A 17,528-nucleotide genomic window follows, 5' to 3' on the forward strand; every position below is an offset into this window, starting at 1 on the left:
GGGTTAAGGTTATACCATACAATAACAGAGCCAGTGACCCTATAATTGCAAACAATAGGTTTTTGATTTACAGAGTGGACAATAAATAATGAAAAAGGCCAGCCATAACTATTAACAATCACCCCAAACTCTTAACCTTTCACATACCACAGTTCTAATTTAATTATATACTGTACACTGCTTTAAAAAAACTAACTTACGTTCACTGTATATATTTGAATTCAAGATGTAACCCATATTTGTATGTTATGGAGGATACTCTTTGTTTTTATTCGATAAAGTCACGTAGGTAAAATACAATTAAATTAAATAAAAATGAAAATTTTGTTGTTTCATTTTTATTGTATGGATTCTTGCAGTCACGAAAACTTCAAATCTATAATTAAGTTATGGAGGATATATTGACAACTCCGATTGATATACGCACAAGGCCAACATCAGCGGTGTGTGATATTTCAACTGGCACTAATCAATTGGCATTGGTGAAGTATTGTCAATTAATCCAGCAGTGGTTTACCAAAAGGGCTTCACGTGATCAGTGGTAAATAACTCCACAATAAGTTTTCCACAAATACCTGAAGCGAAAACGAATTATCTGGTGAACTGTTACAACTCTGGGTGGACACGGTGGTTGTGACATTATATTTCTTGCCTGGTAGGCAGGCGAGGGTTCAATCACTGACCCTGACGCCTGCTGTATATTTGGAGTTTGCGTGGTCTCTTTCGTCTGGATTTTTTTCTCCGGCTCCTCCGGTGTTCCCTTCAGATGTATAAACGTGCGTTTAGATGATTTTTTAGCTGTCATACATTTCAACACGATAAGCCACTTCGTTAAGCTATCATTTATGACCAGATCGCTTTTTTAAAAAAAGAAGCTAATATCTGCGTGGGCTTTACCTGGTGAAACATTTTTTTCCCCAAGTAATTTACTCACCTCTCCCATACGTTGCCCTCCTATCATGTTTTCGCATCGTTTTACCGTCGTAACTTTCCAGCCTGCCCCCCCCCCCAATTTTCCCAAACGTCTGTGAAAAAGCGCTTGACAGCTCATCGGATTTCCTCCGGTGCGACCCACACATCACGACATTTCGCATCGTGAGCTTTGCTGTCCATGGCATGTCACCTGCGAATCTCATCCGCGAGAGGGCGCAAGCCCCACACATCACGACACACACACAGAGCGAGAGGAGAGGGGGGGGAGGGCACACACACACAGGAGGAGGAAGAGGAGGAGAGAAGCCCAGAGGAAGCGGAGGGAGGAGGAGGAGGCTTGACAATGGCCTCCAGGAAGGCGGGCACCCGGCTCGAGTTGGAGATAGAGCGCTGTCGTGGCGAGTGTCAGTGGGACAGAATCCCAGAGCTCGTCAAGCAGTTCTCAGGGAAACTCATCGCGTCTGGTACAGCCCCGTACACTAAACCACAACCACCACCACCAGCGATGTCTGTCTGCGGCCTGTGTGTGTGTGTTTGTGTTCTAATGCTCGAACTCCCCGTGTGTGTGTGTCTGAGTTGTTGTGTTGTGTGACCGGCCTCTCTGTTACTCTCACGGCTGTCTGTGTCGCTCTTGTGTACGGGTGGCCTAGCAGCTTCTCTGTCCACATTGCCTCCTTGACAGCCGAACAGGCCTCTGGTTTCTTGCATTCTCTGCCTCTGTTATTTTCCAACTGCCCCCCCCCCCCCCCATGTATCTCTGTGTATCACTGTGACACACCAGGCCTCCTTCCCAGTGGACACAGCCTCTCTGCATGTCCGGCCCCTGTCTGTCTTGTTAGTCTAACCGGCTTCTGTGTGCCTCTCCTTATACAACAATTCGACCGGCCTCCCCGTCTTGACATCGCGTCTTAATGTCTGTCTCACTGACCTCCCGATCTCCATCTGCCTGTATGTCCCATCGCCAGATCTTCTCCTTGTCTCACAGGCTGTCCGCTCAACTTGCTGTGCCATTGCAAATTCGCTGTCGTTCTCCAAGTCCGTTGTCCCTACAAATCCCTTGTCCTTCTAGCTCGGTCTGCCATTCTAATCCCATGCCTGTCATCATCACCACTGGTCTGTCTGTCCTGTTGCCTGCCCTACCGTTCTTCTCGTGCCATGCCCCCGGCTTGCATTGGCTGCCCTATCGACTCGAGGCTTGCCATTCCTGCACATCTCTTCAACGTACTTGCCCCTTGCTCCATCTACCCCCTATCCTCCATCTGCCCCACCTTTCAGCACTTTCCACGCCGAACTCTCCATGATGTTCTATGTACCTTTCCCTTGTATCCAGCGTAGATTCCTGATCATAATCTACCTGCATCGAAAGATTCAACATTTTTCAATTTAGAGTTATTTCGCCGCGATACATTTCCACGCGATGAGCCACTTTGTTGAGCCATCGTTTGTGGCCAGGTCGCTTCTGAAAAAGAGCTTTACCTGGTAAAATAAAATTAGTTTAGTTTTCAGTTTCAATACACCTGCTCTTCCATAATCCCGCCAGACCTGCCCTCCCACCCTCCTCCAACCACACATGGCCTTCTGTTGTCATTCCCCTCCTTTCTAGTTTGACATTGGCAATGCCCTTTCCTCCTGGACTGCGCTCCTCACCGTCTTGATTTCTATTTTTGGTGACGCCTATAACCCTGCAAGCGATGAGTTACCTTATCTACACATCTCCACCTTCGATATCTCTGCCCTCAGAGACTCCCCTCTTTTCCTACAGTCCGGGACATTTCACAAATGCGTTTTTCATTAAAAATATATATATTTAAGAGGTAATGTCTGTCCCAGTTCCAACCTTTTTTAAAAAATCACAAAGCCTGCCCAAGCACATCGACGTAACATTGATGAGCTCTACTCCACAGGAGGTGTCGCGCTGCCTCCTTGCTCATTCGCACGGCATATTTAAGTCGGGTGTTCCAAGCCTGTGCTTACGAAGTTCTCCCTCTGGCTATGTATGCAAAGTATCTTTTCCAAAAGTATTTTATTTATGCGATCACAAGTAATCTTATTTGCCGAGAAATTTTTTCCCAGTCCCCCCTTCTTGATCTAAATTATTTTTATTCAACGTATTGAGATAAGGTTGCATTTAGACTTTTAAAAAAATGAATTTAAATTAATTGTTTTGGTATTTTAAGAGGGAAATAATCCATCGATGTATTGAATAAATTGATTATTGTGCTCACAATGGTTGCATCGAATTGTTAATTGGAAAGTCCATGATTTGCAATGTATGCAAACCATATCTGGATGATAGACTAATGTTACTGTTTGACTAATTAGAACAAAACTGTGAAAACTGGAAATAGAATTTCTTTAATTTAAAATGAGATGTCAAAAACAAAGACGAAAATAAGTAGTTCTGGGATTCAATTACATCCCCGAATGATGACAATTCATTCAATTGTTCTGGAGGTGAATCGTTAAAAGCCTTGGTATTTGTAACCAGATAAGTTGTCCATTTAGGGCTACATTGTCAGCAGAGGGCAGTACAGCAAATTATATTGTACTGTACCATGCGCACGTCTCTGCTTCCCGCCTTCATCAACCAATACTGACAAGCGTGGTGGAGTACATGGATGTGATCTCATCTAGTAGTAAATTGATATCAGGACTATGCCATCTCCAATTACTCATTCAGATACCTCCATTCGGTGTTTAACCACCCTAAGTATTTCAGGTCAAAACACTCCTCTTTCGGCTTGTTTCCTCTGCTCTTACAAGAAATTCCCTCTCATCACCTTGCTCAGTTCAATAAGCGTATTAACGCATCTACTACACCTTCGTTAAGTGCTGTTTGTTGCTGGTTGCTTAGTATTTTGGGATTTTGTGCCTGTGCTCAGCAATCGTGATAAACAGAGTGAGCTGGTGTGCCCTCTGTGCGATGTGCGAGCAGACGATGCAGTAGAACTCTTTCTCGGGGAGGCCCTGCTGGAGCAGCACCTCAAGGAGTTCCCGCTCAAGGCTGGGTCCTCGCCCAGGGCTTCAGGGGCCAAGCTCACGGAGGCCAAGAAACATCTCACAGATGTCCTTAACAAGGGCAATCTGAAGGTAGCCGAAAGGTGGCATCGAGGCCGTTGGACCCCCCCCAATGGCAGTTGTCCCTGTGCAGTACAAGGTGTAGGCAGCAACGAATTGCAAATAGGCATTTGTCCGTTTGCAGGGGGCGACGCTGGCATATTTTTTGTTCCTCATTGATTAATTTGCCAGTCATTTATCAAAGTTGGACTATGACGCGGGCACATTTGGCCGGCGTTTAAATATTGTTACGGGACCTCCGAGTGTCCAGTGTGAAGCATACGGTAAGTATATACCGTGAGCACACCGGCGATTTAACCAGGGCGACCGCTGAGCTCGTTCCAAGTAGCAAACGCGACAACGGTTCGTGGGGCATGCTTGAGTCTGTAAGCGCATATTTACAGATTAAGTGGATCGTATGCGAGTGATACACGCAGGCAAATAAGAAAATGCATTTGGGACCGTGGTAACAATAAAAAAAACACTGAATCGATAATCTAATTTTAACCCCAAATGTTGACAATCGAATTGTAACGGAGTGAATCATTAAAGGTATAATGAACAATAAAAGTTAACAAAAATTAAATGTACCACAACACCCACAACTCAGAAATAAAACAAGCGGTGTGTAAGATGAATTCTCATATTTTTACTTTTTATTTTGAAAAAACCCTCATAAAGGGCCATGCATTGGAGTGTTTTGCCAGTTATCATTTTAATGAGCTTTGGGTCGAAGCTAAAATACGCAGATAAATCCGACTCATGAAGGGATGATGCTCATCTCCACACATATATTCAAGAATAATTTTCTGTACTGATATCTCTTGGCCACCAGCCAGTCCATGGCTGGTATTCCCACTAACCAGGCTTAACTTTGCTTAGCTTCTGGGATCTGATGAGATTGGGCAGGTTGTGGCTGATTTTGTCATAAGCATATGATGCAGTCTGTGTGTAAACTTTTATTTTCCTTAGAATTCCCCTGTCTTTCCACATGCAAAACAATCCAAATGGAATTGTGGAAAAACCACATACCAACTAGCTTACTCAATACTATTGTGGATGTTGACCCAATATACTTGCTTGGCTTGCTTAAAATCGTGTTGCGGTACTAGGTGAGGCTTTTGTGGCAAACGCTGTCAATTTTAACATAGCATTTGATACGACTGCTTCGTTAGAATTTCACCGCAAACCACACTTTATGAAACGAGGTCTTAAAGATAAATTCCATACGGAGGTTCAAATGGTCACTTTATTGGCCACTTAAATGGCAGAGGTCAATTTAGTTTTTACAAAGCTATCATTTTACTAACACAATTGAATCAACATTTTTTTACAATTTATTGTGAATCTTTGTGCATTTATCATGCATAAGCCCTGATTCCATAATTATTATTGGATCATTTATCACTGCGTAATGAGAAAATGAATTCATGATTTAATGCACTGCAGAAAGTGGCCAATGTAGCGTGTACATCACATTGCACACAAGGGGGCAGTACTGTATAAGTGCCCAATAATTTGGATTGATGCAAACACTGCCACACCATATAATGTACAGTACAGCCCTTTTATCAATCCACTGCTGGATGAACGCTGCAAGGCCATTTTGGTTAAAGTGGTTGTTTAACCATACTTTGCTTTGCTTGGTTAAGAGGGGGTCCCTGTTCATGTACCACACGCTCACTGTGTGTTCACCGTGGTTGAGAATCACACTCGGATCCAAGCGTGCGTCTGGAAATGTGAGAGAAATTTGAGGCTAAATATACAGGGTACAAATATCTTAAGCGTTGACCAATGCTGGGTGTAGACTTAACTTTACAAAACTTACAACACTCTAGACACTAAGCAATAGAGAAATCGGCAAACCCAACCATTTATCAAGTAAGGTGTGGAGGACCAAGCACATTTATATTTTACATTAATGTAGATGTAGTTGAAGGGATCTTTAAATATAATTGATTAAAATCGATTATTATGCTCATGATAGATGCACAAAATCGAACTCCTGATATTTGATTATTTACAGTTCTGGCAAATTTGTAGTAATGCACATTAAGGATATGAGAGTGAACATGTTTGTACAGATGACCCAGGACAAACGGGATGAACATTGCAAATGGGATGGTAAAAACGAGATTTAAAAATCTATTCTGACTCATCACAAGATGTCATCATAGCCAAAGCCATTGATGCCACCACACTTTGCCAATGCTTTCTGTCCTCTGCCAGATTTCTGTAGCTGCTGCACAGTAGACACGTTACCTTCAAGATGTCCGAACAAAAACTCACCATCTGACCTTAGGTCTTTCACCGAACTCGCGAAAACCACTCCATATTCTGGGTGATTGGCCCTGTCTCATGCCTGAATCTGTCTTTGGCCAGCCCGAGATGACACAGGAGGCAATGATCATCCTGGGCAAGCTGTTGTACCTGGAGGGCTCTTACAAGGATGCGCTTGGTATGTACGTTCGCGCTGGCCTGGACGACCTCACCCTCATCGGCACGCCCGTCTACAAGATCCGCATCATTGCCGAGGCCTACGCCATTCGAGGTGCCACCCCCTTCCTCTATCATCGCACCGTGTCTCCCTGCCGCCACTGGCCAACTTTTTTCCCACCCCGGTTTATTTTTCTACACTTATCATATCATGCAAAACCCATGTGCGTTGTTTTAAGTGGGCACAGCTTTCCCGCATTCCAGATCTCGATACACTCTTGTATCTTACCTTTGTAAGTTGCTGTGGATTTTCAGTAATTAATAAATACATATAATTATTATTTCTCTTCCCAATTACATAACTTGGTAGCCTGCAGTAAAACATGGCTACAAAGTGTGGTAGTTGTCACCAGGAAAAGGAGTTTGTGATGGGTGATGGGTGGACACGTATGTAGGATGCAGGACAGTTTACTGATACAGGCATTGGAGGGGTAACCTGGGGGTGACACTGAAAGCCACAGTGGAGACTGTAAGAACTGACCTTCAAGGCTGTGTGTCAAGTTTACAGCAACTCCAGGGTCTAGCAGAAGAAAGGAAGTGATTGTGCTGTGTGGTGGACTAGTTCATGTTGGCCATACTCACTTTACCTTTACCCATTCCCACTTATTTCCGTCGGACAAAATTAGCACCTGAGAGAATGTCCACCAACAAACGTAAATGTTTAAAGCCTAATATGTGAATATTACTTTTGGAGAAATGCCACAAATTGTTGGGTTATTTATTAAATGTTTCCAAATTTTGCTCTACATACGTGCGCCAGTGTTTCTCCATCGTCTGTGGCCAAAGCACCTGGAATGCATCCGATCTTGTCAGATGCCACAAGATAAAATATTTGAGCCTGGATGTTGCCGGGATGGGCAACCACCATCTCCCAACAGGCCTTTTGGAAACTTCTGCTGGGCTATGTGATTGGCAGCATAGGAAAAAACAATTGTTATACGGCACTTCAGCTTTCCCACGTATACGCTATCCATATTCACTAACCTGCACTGGCCCAGCATGGTGAATTATGTTCAAATAACCCCTGTGTCCTGCATGGCGTGGTGAGGCCCTTACCCAACAGTGGATTGGCAATGGGCTGAAGGGAGTAGTACGCAAGGCGGTTCGCGATCTCTTCATGTATGCGGCACCTTTGGTGTGCGGCGTTTTGCCTCGTGTATACTTGAGGCTTTTCTTCGGGCGAGTCCGTTCATACCCAGTACCTGATAGGTCACACATCCCAACAGTGTACAGCCCTGGGAGATGGTGGCTGCGCACGCCTGTAATCCAGCACTGTGGAGGCGAGGGTTGGTGGATCGCATGTTGCTCAACTCCCTTCCTGTGAGTGTCGAAGAGGTTCCGTACCCTGGCTCGCCAGAAGAAGGCGGTACAGCAAAGTGGGGGCTCCTCTCCAATTGTTCCATCTGTATGGGATAGAGTGTTGCTCTCTAGCATCCACTAGTAGTGGTAGTAACCTCCTGGTTACACCAGCCCACAGGGGAGTATTGTGTCCGTCCATCGTGCAGGGAGGGGCTTGGTGGGGAGGGAGGGGCTGGGTGGGGAGGGTGGGGAGGGGCTGGGTGGGTAGGGTGGGGAGGGGCTGGGTGGGGAGGGGCTGGGTGGGGAGGGGCTGTGTGGGGGGGTGGGGATGGGTGGGGAGGGGCTGGTCACCCCGTGGTGCCCTTATAAAACTCAACGTTTAACCTACTCACGCCGGCTTGTGCCCGCCCTCACAGTCGGGCATATTTGCGGAATACACCACGCCGCCATTGACCCTGGCCATTGACCGAGCAAACCAACGTTCCTACCAGCTCCCTCCGCAGGAATGTGTTTTTCTCTGGGTGCTCTGGCTTTCTCTCACATGTATAAACACTCACGAATTGGCTGAAAACATGTGAATATGCATGCACCTCTGTGTGTTGCTGATTGTGCATTATTGTGAAATGCAGTTTGCATGAACGACGCTATCTACAAACACGTATCATCACATGTGCACATGTCCACGATTCTCCTTCAAATTAATTGGTAAGATTTCAGTGAGTGAACATTGGAGGTAGAGTCTGTTCTTGTTCCTATCCGAGTCATGCTCAATGGTGTGTTTGGACGTGAAATACGGGAAAGCCGTGCCTTGATCTGGAAGGGTTGTCATGTTCACTTGATCACAGTGTGATATTATTGCTTATAAGCCACGATAGGTACAGCAAAGCCTCTATGCAGCATCCATCTCACAGAGGGCTTCGTTTGTGACTTGTGAGAATTCATAAAATTGACATTTCAAGATAAAATCTTTTGGAATTAAATGATGGCACAGAAAATCGTGATAAGCTAGGAATTTCGTCCATCCGTTTCCAAAATCTCCGCTCCTGAGTTTTGCGTTGTGGGCATTGGACTAATCGTGTTTGCATGTCATCTCTTAAAAGCAGTCTTGGATAAATGATTGTGCCTCAAATACTCGCAGCGTGTGAATGCGTGTGAAGATGATTTATTTTTTCATTCATATGCATGTGCCTTGCTTATTCAGCTGCGTAAAACATAATTAAAATCAAATTACAATTTGTAAAGTAACGGCCTCTGTTCACGCTTCCACTTTGTAGAGGTGGCCGCCAAGTGGCACTCTTGAGCTGCCTTGTATCTGCTTACTGACTAGCGGCCTACACCCAGTGTTTACTTCTTCAGTCGGTCTGCACTCGTATTCCCGCCAGTTTAAATAGTTGACCTTTCATTTGATGTATACATAGTGTGGGTGCGCTTGTGATGTGCTGAGCAATAGTGTTTGTATCCAGCTGACGGCCGCGCACTCTGTAAAATTCACGGGTCCCGAGTGCCACCACAACGTTCTGACTGGGAAAGTCTCGCTAGGCCTTGGGTAAAACACGAGTTTGTGTTTTTCAGCGACAGGAATGGGGTCCCTTTCTCCGTGAACCCTGAAATCATGCCCTGGATGAATGCCGATCTCTGTTGTTGTGCTGTTGAGTGTGATTGAACGTTCTCATAAAAATGCTTGTATACATTTAGTTAGCTTAAAAGCCATTCACATTTACTGCTTTCACTCCGTTTCCCTTTTATAGGGCTGCAGCAGAAGGAGGCAGATTTCTGGCAGTAAAATGTTTCCACAACTACTTATGCTGCTTTTCCAAAAATATTTTTTTGCCGGCTTTAAAAAAAATATATAATTTGAGAGCCTTTGGAGTTGCCGAGTTAAACCAAATTGTGTTTGGCAGTGACAGACTGCGACACTCGTGTCTGTGCATCACAAGACAACTCACTTTGACCAATTTACAAACATGCCATGAGTAGATAAAGGAGACCACATCACACGAATAATCTCATCCAACAACTGGCATCCAATAGTCTTGAATCAATTTCAAGATCACACTTCACTTCATCATCCCTGCCTACCTGTGCTCCCCTCCATGCACCCTCTACTACAGCAATAAAAGCCTTCTGTCTAAGCTCCCAATCTGGAACTCACTCCACCTATCCATCCGTGCTGTCAACTTGTTCTAGTTCAGGCTCGAGACGTTTTTACCTCTGCCTATAACTGACTGACTGAATGCGTCTCACTATAAAATAAATATACCAAATGGTTCTGTACAGTGTCTTAAGCAGCGATCACTTTGAAACGCAATATAAATCAACGTATTGTTTTATTTATGAATCACTGTTGCTGAGCAACAGGCCCAAAGGGTGACAGCACAAAACAGCCAGCAACAATCAGCACTATTGAGGTTAGAAAAGATCAAAGTTAATGGATCTTGAATTGTGCAACGTTCTAATAACTCGGGGAAACACACGAGGCAATGGGAGGGAATTTCAAAGTTAAGTAGCGCGAAAAAAGTAAAAGTAAGACAAATTGATTGACCTGTAGGTACAGTGGTTGAACGCAATATGGATGACACAAAGGAGCCAGTTTGGAGTCCTCAAGGAGTGAAGTTTGTGGGCTCAGTAACGACGGTAGAAGCGATAGGAGAGTGATAAGTAGGCGACTGTATCGTACGAGCATGTAAATTCTCTGCTCGCGCTCGGCAGGACTGTGCCTGGAGCAGCAGCCGCTAGCATCGCCATCACGGAGCCGGCAGAGCGACCGCGAGGAGGAAATCCTCACGTGCTACGAGAAGGCGGGCGACATCGCACTGCTCTACCTGCAGGAGGCCGAGCGGGTCAGTCTCGCGGTGTGGTGTGTGGGGGGGGGGGTGGCGCAACCAGGGGCACACACCTTTTGGAAGCTGGGGGTATCCTGCCAGCAACATTTGTCCCGGTGGTTTTTATTGGTTAGGTTACAGATTCGCGGTGACCCACTGTTTGCTGCTGCTGCTTCTGCTGCTGCGATCAGACCAATATGAGAGTATATACAGTTACTTCAGCGATGAGAGTGAGTAGAGGTCGCTGTAGCTAACATCTATGAGAGTGAGCGGAGGTCACTGTAGCTAACAGATCTCTATGAGAGTAAATTAATGTCGAGCTCACACATCTCTGTAGGGGCGCAGACACACACGTAAGTTGGGGCGTGTCTGACTAGTGCATGGAATCCAGTGGTTATTGGTTGCAGAATCTACTGCTATCATGAATGATTATTGCCACGCTATATTTAGGACTAACAAACCCTGAGCACGTTTAACTTTGACTTGGGGGGGCAAAATGTTGTGGGTGTCTCTTAGCCACATGTGTCTTGCGTGCACCCTGGGGGTGACCCTCCTCCTGCTCATGACGACAGCTGTTAAGCAACAGCTACGCATGTCAAGAAAGTGGTTGATGATTTACCACATAGTTAATAAAACATATTTCATCGCGGCTAGCCATTAGAATGTGTTTTTAATTATTAAAATCTTATTCATATTGTAATGTCCATTTATGATCCCCGCTGTAATAATTTATGACATTTACGTTATTACTCCGTGCCTTTGGATAGAGCCGTTGTAAAATTAAACTCGTTTTTCCTAAATGTTATTTCGCCGGTAATGCTGGCTGACACCGCGGTACACACAAATGCACGGACGTGCGCATTTGTGGGAAAACTGCCGCCATGCAGATGGCGGGAGTTAAAAACGGCAAAAATGTTCAGAAATTGCATGTTTCCTCGTGTCTTTTGTCTCCGCGTAAAGTTTGTTATCTGTGGAATGCCACCGGTTAGTGGCACGTGGCCAACACTCGGCATAACTCCGTGGGGTTTTTTTGCGCATTGCATTGCACACTTACATGACATTGCGTGATTTTTCTAAAAGCGTACCTGGCCCATTTTGTAATGAAATGGTTGAGTTTTATTCACATTTGTAAGTTTTTTCTTTTTTATCACAATTTCAGTTATATATTTATAATTTCACTCAATTAGCATGCTTGCCAATGCCATCTGCTGCGAGTTTAAAACACTGTTGCAGCTTAATATGCACATACCGCTTCAGAGCTTGTGACATCATAGGTTCGAGTATTTGTGTGCTATGAATCTTCAACATCTTAAAAAAATGTGGTTTCATCAGCATATAATGATTCATGGATGAAAATTAAATTGAAGGGTTAGCCGTTCTTTCACACGAAGGAGTTGCACTGCCGTGGGTGAAATCTAGATGGTTACATGTTCCCATGACATGACCACCGAGAGCATAATCGGGATAACATTTTGGAGAAAAAGACCTCGTCTGGTATACAGGAGGTCGTGTGTTCGATCTTGACCATGACGCCTGTATATTGTTGGGGTTTGCATGTTCTCTCCGTGGTTGTATGAATTTTCCACATTTAGAATCAACTTTCGTTCACAGTATTTGACTGCTATAAATTTCCACACGATAGGCCAGGTCGCTTCTGAAAAAGAACAAAATAGCTTAGTGGGCCTTACCTGGTAAAATACAAAAATTGTTTATTTTTTTAAGGTTAAATTGAGCATGGATGGCAGCGCTGCTTTGCGGGTGGGATTGTAACGATTGCTGTCCACAGGCGATTACAAACGCGCAGAATCGCAGCCCAAAGCCGCCGTGTATGTCGGCTCCGGAGCAGGAGATGGGCTACTTCCTGGAGGTCGGCCTGCAGAGCGCGCACGTGCTCAGCATCCGCAACGGGTATGTCCGCGCGGTCAGCATGGCCTGCCAACGCCTCGCCCAGTATCTTATCGCCATTTCATCGTGACCCCGTTATCACCGCCTTCGGGCGCATGATCTCCGGCTGTCTAAAGCATATGCAATAATTCAAGCTCTTCTCAATATCCGTTTGTTGACATCAGCAGTGTCATCTTCATCTTGATTTCCATCATTTAAAAAAAGAGGTTATTTTAGCAGCATTTAACAAAAGGTGTTACGGGTAACGATGAGCAGAGAGCAACATAGTACAGCCAATAGTTCCAAGACACGAGAACAGCATACCACCGAGTGTATGACCTGCACGTGGATTTGTCTGAATGGACGATCATTGATTTCTGTTGTTTGGAACATGTATTTTTAAATGTCCACATTTTATTTTACCTGCAACCAAATTGTAACCCATTGAGACCAGAAGGCCATTTTTCAAGGGAGACCTGGGTTAAAATACAGACATCAAAAAATGTAACTGAAATGAAACAGTGATACAGGTTACGGAGTGCACAAAAATTCAAAATGCAGAAATGTAATGAATGCCAGGAACAACGTGTAGCGTATAAAAGCAGAACAATATATGCCATTTTTTGTATTATTAGGATGAAGAGTTATTATCTCAAAAACACTTATTTTCATACTCTTAAAAAGATAATCAAAAAACTGAACTTGACGGTATGATTCGTATTTGTCAAACAGTCACAATATTGTTTTATGTACAAAGAGCAATATGCTTCAAATAGAAATATCCATATTTCGGAATTAATTTAGTGGCTTATGATAAGAATTCATTCTAATGGGAGGGGATTGTGCGTGGAGCAGTGCTGCTTTGGTTAGCACGCTGCACGATAAACCTGGTCTCCTGCGTTCGATTCCAGGCCACGGTGGTAGGTAATATCTGAAGTGGTCTTGTCCACACCTTCACCAACTTGCACAGACCAGCTTTGTGAAATATGATGAAACAACTCCCATAACCAACACGGCAGTTTGTTGATAAAGAGTTCCAAGTGATTATTGTTATTAGTAAGCATTTCCATTTTTGGTTGTTTGGGTTTGCCGTTAAGAGTTATGAGACTGAACACCCCTGGAAAGGCCCCGTGGCCTATCCAGTCTGTCCTATATATTTGTATCTGTCAGAGCCATTCATTACCAACGTCATCTTTGGAGGCCTCATCATCATGACGAATGCGTTGCTGTCAGCCATCATATACAGCCTCATTCTGAGGCGAGGCCGTTTCTGCGCGATACTGCCCATGAGAAACGACTCCTGCTGCTCGCATGTTAGCGTGTATTTTTTTTAACACTTGCCTGCCTACCGCGTCACCGACATGTGTGCTGTGCGTGGATGCTTGGCTTTTGTTTGTAATTGCAGGACTTCACAGTGGGACAAGTCTGAGATAGCGTATGTGCAATGCGCCAATCGCAGATACCTATAGCAAGGATACTCGGCCTATCCTGCTTTGGAATGGAATAAATTTGTATTTTTTGTTGTTGTTGAGCATTTTTGAAAATTATCATCTCAAATCTTGTATCTGTCGGTGCTTCTGTTTGGGTGTTCATGTGATTGATGAAAATGTGAGTCTCCTTTGTGTGATTTTTGCGTTAAGGCTTAAATGATTTTTCCTTGACACTTTGATTTATGGATTGAATCCCGTGGGTTCAGAAATAACCTGAGTGCATGGTGCCATATAATAAAGTTCAACAGTTTTTAAAATTGGGAGCGATTATTGGCTGCCAGCATATTAAAAAAAGCCCAATTCCAATATCTAGCATTGCCTGCTACTAAGTTGCGACAACATTTACAATAAGCCCCGAGTATGTATTTACTCAGTAGATCGTTTAAAAATGGTATTGCATCTCAATGGATTTTCACCTGGCTCAGATATTGGATATTGAAGTTCAATGATCAAAACAAGCTTTGAATTTCTATGACATTATCTCCTCATGTGAGAAAAATCACCAGATACATTTACTTTGTAAAATCAGTTTTGGTTTGTTTGTTTTAAATATGTTCATGTTATTTCTGGTCCTAATACGATTATTTGTGCATTCCTTCTTGATTATAAATCAGTTGTGTGAAACAAATGTCTATTTCCTTTGCATGGGCCTGATTTTATGTTTGATTGGTTTACTGTATTTGTGGGTTTGTTTTCTTTGAAGTTCATTACATGCAGTGCTTAATTTCATCCGGGAATAGTCTTGAATGTTGTTCTCAGAAATATGTTGGCATGCCACATCTATCTCTTATGATTGGTAATAGGATTTTATTGGATTATAGTCTACAATAATATAGCAATATTATGGATAAGTGTACCTTGTCTACTTGTGGTAGTGCCTTATCCCAACAATCCCTAATCCAGGCCAGCCTAGCAGCTGGAAAATATAGAGTAAGAAATTAAGCCCTGATTGCATTGTTTGATCTTTTTTGAGAGTTCAAGACAATTTGAACGTGCTGATTAATTTGCTTTTCCAGATTTTGACGTTGGGCACGATTCACATTCACATGTAGGTGATTGAACCTTTTGCCCAATGTTTGTCTCCAATCGCCAAAAATGGAGCAAAGTCCAAAGACGATGCGTTTGTCCGTTTTTGCCGAGATGTGAATCTGGCTCAGCATAACTTAACGCGTTTGCTCAATGGAGGAATCCATTGCAGCGGCTTCCTGTCGCAGTGTTTGACATCGTCTTAATCCAGCTCGCAAACCTCATACACATATCCAGCCTTGCAATATTAAACTCCTCTGCAGTGCAGCAACATTCATAGCACTGTATTATGCCCCCACATCTGTACGCCCCACCTTCACTGGTTGGCGCGGTGAAGTATGGTAACATTACCTGCACGGTGTTTGGGAAGCTTTTATCCACCAGTGGATTGATCAGAGGCTGTACATGTACATCGTGTGTTCATTATTTCACCCTTAAGTAACAATTTGCAGTCCTACTGCACTGTTAAGACGATCCACAGCGATGTACACAAATACGGTAAACAAATCCTCGCCCAATGTTTCCCCCGGTGAAGGCTTCACAGGTGGTTGAGTAAACGATCTGTCATTTTCCACGAAAATGCAGATGTCAGCCAGATATGTATAAACACAGCACACTGTGCGCCTCTTTTTTTTGGCATCGGTATTTCATTATGTTGACGTGTGCTCATTGCTCATTGTACGTTTCTTTTTGCATGGGTTCTTTTCTCTTTTTTTTAGAAATCTCACCCGAGGAGTTGGCAGATTCCGTGAAATCCTCAGAGCTGTGGAGACACGGACCACGCAGAACCTGCGAATGGTATGGGACCGCTCGATTGCCAGGCTCGCAGCTCTCTTGTAAAATTCAGCTTGGCCCATGCTTCTCAACCTTTTTGGAATGGCATCCTCCCCAATCAAGGCCACAGGTGTCTGCGTCCCCCTCCATCCAAGCTCCAGTGCCACATGTGCATGCCCCTAGTCAACGCGGTGTTTCTAAGGCACGTTTCACGTTGTGCCATGTGTGTGTGTGTGTTTTGTGTTAGCCATTTGTTTAATGTTGTTTATTGGTGTGTATTTGTGTTAGGCATTGGTTTCATGCTGTGTATGTGTGTGTGTTTTGTGTTCGGCATTTGTTTAGCATTGTGTATGTGTTTTGTGTTAGGCATTTGTTTCGCGTTGTGTATGTGTGTGCTTTGACACCGAAAAGTGGCGCTGTTTTTTTCCGTGCACATTTAACTTTTATCCTGCACGGTATCTAATCCGCATCCTGCACCCCCCCCACCCTTTCAGAGGGCCTGAACTGCAGAGCTCAAGTGTTTATTCAGCAGTATGAGCCTATCCGATTAGCTTGTTTTCTTCGGCCACGGACAAATGTTGGCCTATCGCTGCGAATCACTTGCTAGCAGCGTTCAGTAATTGACTTGTTGCTTAAAAATAACGTTATCATTCCCTGCACCACAAATTACTACAAACTGCACTTTTCATCTGTTAAACACATTATAGGGAAGCAGTGGGGTTTGGCGGGGGGGGGGGTGTCAGCAAGGATGCCTCGGCTTGTCCAAATATTTTGCCACTTATCAAATTCATCGGAGTGCATTTGACCACTTTTGCGAAACAATTCGTATCAGCGTGGTGAATTCATCCAAAATTCCCCCCAAGCCGTCAGATTTTTTTTCTCCATGTAAATTGAAGCAAAAATTACCGCACGGTTTTAAGGAATAATCTTAACAAAAATGATAGTTTTTACATTTGTCCTTTTCTAAATTTAAAGCAACAAAAAGGGACTACTATTGCATGTTCATGGTCGTACGTTCTTAAAATCCAGCTGTGCCGTGTAGGGGTCTGGGCTTAATAAAATGAAATGTTTCTCCACTTTCCGACGTGTGATGGTATCGTGATATCTAACATCACTGTGCCGTGCCAACGCGCGGCACCTGGGGCCAGGATTGACATAATCCTAGCGTGCTCAGTGAAAAGCACGATAACCGGATTACTCCGTCGCGTTAAACATGCTGCATGTTTGAAACTGAATGTTGAGGCTGTCGACTGCACTTTGCTTTCCCGCCCACTGACCAGCTGCTCTCTGACCCTGCAACGCGCCTCACGCCGATGAGACCGCTATCCTTCGCCTGTTCGACTCCAGGCTCGAGACCTTTTACCCCTCTTCTCTTCTGCATGTGACTGTCTTTATGCATGCTTTTTAAAGACTTAGTTGTCGTTTCAGTAGCCAATTCTTATCTCAAGACTTCCGCCTGTCACGTCGCAAAATAAATAAGTAAATATGAAAAATGTCCTCGATTGACACACGTCGTATATTTTATAGCGTCTTGAGAGGCAGTTGCAATTGAGCGCTGTATATATCGATCCCGTGAGCTCACAAGCTAAGCAGCGTTGAGCCTGGGTCAGTGCTTGGGGGGGGGGGTGCTTACCTTATTAGTTCTGCAATATTCCTTAAGGGCCCTGTACTTGTTCTCTGCGATATTTATGTTTTTTTCTTTCTTTTTTGCTGATGCGCTCGCCCACCACCACGGATCTCTCCTGTT

General features: G+C 44.2%; 1 protein-coding gene across 3 annotated transcripts in view; it reads left to right on the top strand.

Annotated features, from left to right (window-relative positions):
- Positions 1-1,208: 1,208 nt before the first annotated feature.
- LOC144937106 (tetratricopeptide repeat protein 7B-like) overlaps positions 1,209-17,528 on the top strand; it is a 118,777-nt gene continuing 102,457 nt past the window's right edge. For 2 of the 3 annotated variants that reach the window (XM_078864377.1, XM_078864375.1), the window contains exons 1-7: positions 1,209-1,397; positions 3,869-4,023; positions 6,373-6,541; positions 10,495-10,625; positions 12,394-12,515; positions 13,897-13,926; positions 15,727-15,805. In XM_078864377.1, coding sequence (XP_078720503.1) covers positions 1,277-1,397; positions 3,869-4,023; positions 6,373-6,541; positions 10,495-10,625; positions 12,394-12,515; positions 13,897-13,926; positions 15,727-15,805 — 807 coding nt within the window. In that variant the 5' untranslated portion in view covers positions 1,209-1,276. The remainder of the gene's footprint in view (positions 1,398-3,868; positions 4,024-6,372; positions 6,542-10,494; positions 10,626-12,393; positions 12,516-13,896; positions 13,927-15,726; positions 15,806-17,528) is intronic. The other variant, XM_078864376.1, reaches the window with a different exon arrangement.

The sequence above is a fragment of the Lampetra fluviatilis genome, chromosome 18 (genome assembly GCF_964198595.1).
Source record: "Lampetra fluviatilis chromosome 18, kcLamFluv1.1, whole genome shotgun sequence".
In the NCBI taxonomy this organism is placed as follows: domain Eukaryota; kingdom Metazoa; phylum Chordata; class Hyperoartia; order Petromyzontiformes; family Petromyzontidae; genus Lampetra; species Lampetra fluviatilis.